Raw genomic sequence first — 7293 nt, 5'->3', positions numbered from 1 at the left:
CATATTGGAAATTGATGACGTCGCTTTGAATGCTGCATACTGAACACAAAAGAAGTCCGGAGTTCAAATAAGTTTAAAAAACATTGAAGTGCCCGTGTAACAGATGAGTTCTCGTCTGAAATCCTGATACTCCGAAAGAGATTGTCCAGTTTGTACACGAAGTGCGTTCAGTTTTTGCCGTGACCCTCTACTCTTTCGCACATGCTATGCAGGTGAAATGATGATACCATGCTAAATTTCAACATTTTCACAGTTCATTTTGTAGTGATTTTCAATTTCACGGTCATTTAGCTCTCTAAACAATTAGGTAAATGACCGAAAAACAATAAATGATGTCAGAACATGTTAGAAATTGATGACGTCGCTTTGAATGCTGCATACTGAACACAAAAGAACTCCGGAGTTCAAATAAGTTATTAAAAATAAAAAAGAGGTGCAATGCTGGTTAATTTGCTTCAAACCTTTCGGAATAGTGTAGACTGCACTACATATAGCTCAGTGCAATCTATGCTATTCCGAAAGGTTTGAAGCTAATCAACGTGCAGGTGAGCATTGTGCATCTTCGTCATTGTCTCTGCACTCACGGCTTATAAACCGCTCATACTGCCTCTCTCTTGGCGAGGTGGGACTAAAAATCAGCTTACTAAGAAACTCTAGTACCGATTCATGCCATGAACCGGTACTAAAGGTCTTCGTGGGGGCCCCAGCCTGACCACAGCCGCACTGGCCTCATTAGTACCGGTTCGTGACATGAACCGGTACTAAAGGTTGCCCACGAACCGGTACTAATGATGCCTGCCCGCCTAGCTGTTGGAATCGGCACTAATGGTCACATTAGTGCCGGCTCAAATTCAAACCGGCACTAATGTGCTTCACATTTGACCATTTTTCTACTAGTGCGGCTGGAGGCGAGATCGCCTTTCTTTCTTCTCTTGGAAGAGAAGAAAGCGATATGCGTGTTCAGTCACTTTTAGGGGTCAGTTTTGGAGATCCCCTCAGTTCAATATTATCGATTAGTGTCATGCATATGACACTACTCTATGTTACTACCTTCATAGTGCAAAGTATCATAGAAGTAGTATCATAGATGGTTGCATTTATTAGGTTATAGACTCATTTTGCTTGGGTTGCGTTATGTTACGATAACATATTGTTATGACAAACACCTCTCTCCTTATTAACTACTTGACACATAAGTGAACTTATATTAGGATTCCCCGCAAAAAAAACTTATATTAGGATGTATTATGTTACTAGAAAAGTTACTCCCACTATGACTAGCCTACTACACATCTTGACCGAGCACGGCTCTTCCATTGGACTCCTACTAATGCAGTGCAAAATGACGTTTCAGTTCTTGCAACTAATTATGTTGTTCTGCTCAACCAAACTTTGTGTAGCAACGTTTGCCAAAACAAGGTTGTAATTAAGGAGATTGGCCGACACACTTGAGTAATCTAGTTTTCTTTTCACTAAGATCTAACCAAAATAGGAAGTCAACATCTCTTGAAGTTGAAGGCAACATGTGACATGAATGCCATAGATCTTGACTTGCAACTTGGTACAATATAGATATACCTATGCTATAATTTAGTACTCCCTCCGGTTCACTTGTTAACTAATAAAGATATGAGTTCTAAGCCCCCCCCCCCACACACACACACACACCACACACACACACTATACTATTGGATTTGAAAGATGTTTCCCATGCTATACTTTTTAGGGAACACAACTCATATTTTCTTGGTTAAATCAATGGTCAAAATTTGACGGAGTCTGGTAAAGGATGCTCTTTACACGCTTCCGAGATGAATCACATATTCAAAACAATTTTTATAATCACAAAAAGTCAAAATAAGTTTACACATGCAAATGTTTATGTTATATGTGTACATTCTCATAGAAGAACATTCTTATTGTATTGCACAACGTAACAAAAAAGAAAAGAAAAATAGTGCCCCAAAATAGAAATCCTTTTCATGAAAAGTTGCAGCATTTGTGGCTCAAATATTTCTTTCTCATGAAAAGTTGCAATGTGTGTGGCTCTAATATCTTTACATGACTAATATTGATGAAACATTTTTCACATGAGAAAATTGTTAATTTTTTTTCACACATGAGGACGTATTCTCGGGTGCATCTTCGTATTAGTTGATGTAATACCACTTTCTTGTGAACACGCCATAAACAAAAAAATTACTTGTCATGAGGCTGATGTTGCTCAGGGCGATGGCATTAGAGAGGGAGCTTCATAGACATCAGTACACGCAGTAGGAAGGAAAATCCCATTATGTTCAACAAAACCTAGACTTTGTCTCCTGTTGAGTATAAAAGCAATAGCAAATATATGAGCATAAGTACCAATAAAAGAACAACATGCTGCAAGGGGGCAGAGGGCAAAAAACACATGGACATAAGTTGCAAGTGTCGGAAAAGAACCAACATACTCCCTCTGTTCCACAATATAAGATGCATCAGTTATCGTGCAAGTAAAATGATTGTATGTTTGACTAAGGTTGTAGAAGAAAATATCAACATCTTGAATACTTAATAGATAAAATATGAAAATATTTTTCGTGTTGGATCAGATGATATAAATTTGGTATCGTAGATATTGCTATTTTTTCTAGAAACTTGGTCAAACATGCACGTGTTTGACTTTTTTAAAAACAAATACACCTTATATTTTGAAGCGGAGGGAATATTTAATAACAGAATACATGAAGTGGGTTCACACAAGTTTCAGGCTCCAGCAAAGAGGAAATAGTCAAGAGAACACAAATCGAACTAAAAATGCAACAAATAATGTTAGTGTAGTATCACCGTACCTTATTATAATTCCATAAACTGTTCTCTAGCATAAACACTGCGATTGTAGTTAGGCAATGGATCTAGCCATCTGAAGTCAACAAAAGTACTATCAAAACGAAAAGTAATTCCAACAAAATTAACTCCACAACACAGAGAAAATGATACACCACCTATAGTAATTGAACTCGCTTAAAACATCAGCATGCAACGTCTTCCTTGCTATGCTGCCATCTCCTTCATTCCTTAAAACGACCTAGTGAAAATGTCCAATATTCAATGGTTAGAACATATGGCGACAATCCTAATTGCTAGAATAATTTAGAAAAAATACCTCAATAGTCACTTTGCTTCTTAAAGTATCTGCCTCGACTTGTTCCTCACACATATCCATCAACATTGCACCAAACTGTGCATGATGCAAAAAAAAATGTGGTTAAAATTTCCATTTTATATGATAAAAAACACATTACTAATATAAATAATAAAATGGCAATTATCTGAAGTAGAAATCACCTTTGGAGCAGTACAGATAACTTCTCCCGCATATTCGACCAAAACGTCACCAACAAAAAGCCCAGCTACATCGGCAGGTGATCTCTTGGCCACCTAATTACCAAATTATTAAGTCTGCCTTGTCGAAATATGAATATCACTACCATCACTCTTGAGATTTTAGATTGCACATAAAGAACATTAAAAATAGAATTGTACATATAGTCAAGTATTAGCATTTTGAGCAACCCTGCATTTAGGAGAAAAAAAACCAAATAACTAGCTTTGCATGAAAACGTTCAAAATGTATCTCCCGCGAGTCCATTCACACCCTTATATTTGGGATGCTTTTGCCACTAAAAATTATGTTTTTCCAGCAATTATCATAATTATCTTTGAAGATCTTGCTATAACAAAAGTGCAGCAATACTGTAAATGTTGAGAAATCCACAGAAGATGAGTACCAAAGAATTTGTGTTCATAATAGTGAAAATGCCTACAAATGCTATCTACACACACAAAAACCATCCCAAAAAAAAATGCTTTGATCTTTCATGAACTAGTACAGTAATAAGTAAGAAACGATAAAAAGAAGAGTTTCATACATCTAAAATATACAAACCCTTGCCAAGATATGCACATCTCTCCAAAACTCGAAGTGGCAACATATCAATAGGCTTGTATACATGATTCCAAGCCAAGGTCGAATTATTTTTCTACAAATCAAAACAAAGCATCATCATATGCAAGGGTGCTAAAAATAAGATATCTAGCAGTGTTGGTATAGAAATGTGTCTACCCATATTTTCTCCAATGTTCCAAGCATCTTACAATAACTCCCGTTGAAAGAAAGGGTGTGTGGTTCTCTCCGTAGAAATTGATACCCACGACATCACCACTGTAATTTACAAGGGGACCTCCAACACCCGCCTAGTAAAAAGGAGCAAATAATTATGAATAGGCTGACCAAATGGCATCCCAAGCACAAGAGAATAGCTATAGAAAATTGCACCAAATATCATGCACAATAAACAGAAACATTTTCACAACAAAGAACAAACAGCGATAGGGATAAGAAAACAATTCAAGTGAAGTTTTCAATTGTACATCTTAATAGATATTCGCATCAAACATTTTCTTGTGGTATGTCTCAAAGAATTAGCACTGTCACATATTTAGTTATAATGGTGTAAGTCATGTCTTCTTAGGCATCTGATTATGCTATAAAGGTCATGTTTGGGCCCTTTCAAAAGAAGGATGTGCTGCTATTTTTTCATTCTCTAGCACATTTTGACTTACTTCCACAACTTTTAGCATGAAAGTGGCACTACAGCATCTATATGAACTAAATAAAATAGTTCAAGATAGTATAGCACAGAGGGAAGTACTAACACCAGTTCGGCATTTCGTTTAGTGAATGCGGAGATAAAAGCGCTATAGTTGGGCTTACCATGGTCGTCTGGCAGCTTGATACTAGAAGCTCCAAGCAATCAAATGTACTTGCTTGTTTTATGATTTTACCTTGTGCGCACATCACTCTACCATGATCATAGAAACGTCCAATCGCTAACACGGCTCCTCTTTTGATAACTTCACTAATCATAACTGCCTCTGGAAGTTTCTGATCAGATTTCACTTTAACAACAGCTATGTTATAGTGAAAATCTACCATGGATATGATGCCATCAGAGATATCCCCATTTGGTAAACACACCTTGATCTACAATAAGTTATCCGACAAAAAAATTAGGCAAGAAAAAAATACATATGTACTCCACCTTTTAATACTAAAAGTAGATTCACAAGGAACTACTACTGCATGCGCCCACCTTTACATCTGGAATCAAAATGTTATTCGTGTTAAGAGACCTTATTAGTGTTGCCGAAGTTAAGATTTTGTAGGTATCTGTACAAGCATTGGATGATATCACGAATCCTGAGCAAACTCTTATCCTCTTTTCATCTGAAAAAGAAGCAGGTAGGAGTCAACAATATGCAAATCTTGCACTATTTGGAGAGAGTGGTAAAAGAAGAGAGGGGGGGGGGGGGGGGGGGGGGGGGTGACACTTGAAAATGAAGAGAGAGCAACGACGGACCGTGAAGCTAGCACAGCCACCTTCCGAGCTTTACAACTCCGGGAACTGCCGTCATCAATGTCGCAAAAATCGCTCTCCACTGTAAGTTTGGACAGCTCGGCGTCTCTTTGAACTATAACAAAATAGGGTTTCCCCGTTAGATTCCCATAAGGATATAGATAACTATACGTATGTATGATTTATGTACAAAATCTAATGTCCAAGATAGTTGATTTTTTCTTGTCAGAAAAGAGAGCTAAATATTAGTCAGAAGACGTGATTTCAGTAGTAAATACTTTGCAGCTGCTCGTCCGCCTCATGATTGGCCATGATTTGCCTCAATCTGTCTACCATCTCCTGTGGCAGGGAGTAGGTGGACGACTCCTCGGATAGGGCAGCGCTGGGTGAGGACGGTGGAGACCGCGCCAGTGTAGCAGACGCGGCGCTTTCATCGGTCATCTCGCCCTCCGGGTGAACCTTCTCAGCCCACGCATCTGAACTCATCGCGTTGGAGCTGGACGCTCCGCCGGCACGCGGATCGTCGTCGGTGCTCATCCTCTTCTTCCCCCGCGGATTCATCTCGCGGTCGACGAGGTGGCGCTTCCGTCGGGCCTCCACCTCCCCGTCGTGGGCACGGGGCTCGCGGTCCATGCGCCGGTGCTTCTCGCTTGGGACGTGGATTTTTAGAACATCTGCATCCGGGCTCTACTATCCTGGCTGTTCAATATTGTTTTAAGATCTATGCAACACAACTAACTTTCTATATGAATTTTTTTCTTTTTTGTTTCTCTCGCATAAAATATGTTTTTAAGTTCAAACTTTTGCAACGTGGCAAATCTTTCTATCTAGAATCTACGATAAATCTTTCAGATTTTTTGGTCAAAAATAAATATATAAAAAAATGATTTTTTAGATAAAAAGCATTCTATCTAGAATCTAGGATAAATCTTTCAGATTTTTTGGTTAAAAATAAATATACAAAAAATGATTTTTAAGATTAAAAATCATTTTTAATCTAAAAAATCATTTTTTGTATAGGATAAATCTTTCAGATTTTTTGGTCAAAAATAAATATACAAAAAATGATTTTTTAGATCAAAAATCATTTTTAATATAAAAAATGATTTTTTTGGTCAAAAATCATTTTTCGTATATATACAAAAAATGATTTTTTTTGTATATTTATTTTTGACCAAAAAATATGAAAGATTACAAAAAATGATTTTTTTGATTAAAAATGATTTTTAATCTAAAAAATCATTTTTTGTATATTTATTTTTAACCAAAAAATCTGAAAGATTTATCCTACATTCTAGATAGAAAGCTTTGCCACGCTGCAAAGGTTTGAACTTAAAAACATGTTTTATGCGAGAGAAACAAAAAAGAGAAATGTGTTTGCACGAATAGCGATGCGCAGAATGGATGGCTAGATAGGAAGGGCCTGGGTGCAGGTGTTCTATTATATATTTTCGAGGAGGAAAAGGGCGTCGATCGCTTCACGACAAGAGCAACCCGCGTGGGAGGCGATGGGTGACGACGGCGACTCCGAAGGGATTTTAGGAGGAAGAGTTGGGCCTTGGGGCGTGGCGTTGCGGCAGAGTCCTCCTCGAGCGCGCCTAGGCCGACGAGGTGACAATAAACGCCCACCCACCACGCGCTTTGGGCTGGCCCATGTGCGGGCAGGGGCGCCCCTGATTTGTTTTCGTTTCCTTTTGTTTTTTGACTTTGAAAACTGCTAAAAAGATGAAAATCATTGCTGGATTAAAAACTTTAATAAATTTAAAAATATGCATGAATTTTAAAAATATTTCTTGATTCAAAAAATAATCGGGAATTTTAAAACTGCTCATGTATTTCAAAAAATGTTCCAAATTTCAAAACAAAACACGAATTTGAAAATTTTCTTGGATTT

At 37.7% G+C, this 7293-nt stretch overlaps 1 protein-coding gene across 1 annotated transcript; it reads right to left on the bottom strand.

Moving 5' to 3' along the window:
* Positions 1-2835: 2835 nt before the first annotated feature.
* On the bottom strand, positions 2836-6032 carry LOC125519224 (probable periplasmic serine endoprotease DegP-like). The gene is given in 11 exon segments (XM_048684095.1): positions 2836-2902; positions 2985-3067; positions 3146-3220; positions 3328-3420; positions 3912-3980; positions 3983-4022; positions 4106-4236; positions 4757-5026; positions 5136-5269; positions 5374-5514; positions 5678-6032. Coding segments are annotated over 11 exon segments (1458 nt in total).
* Between the last annotated feature and the right edge of the window lie 1261 nt (positions 6033-7293).

This window comes from Triticum urartu, chromosome 7 (genome assembly GCF_003073215.2).
Source record: "Triticum urartu cultivar G1812 chromosome 7, Tu2.1, whole genome shotgun sequence".
Classification (NCBI taxonomy): Eukaryota; Viridiplantae; Streptophyta; class Magnoliopsida; order Poales; family Poaceae; genus Triticum; species Triticum urartu.
The sequence above is the reverse complement of the archived record's forward strand: the minus strand, read 5'-3'. Positions and strand labels throughout refer to the sequence as shown.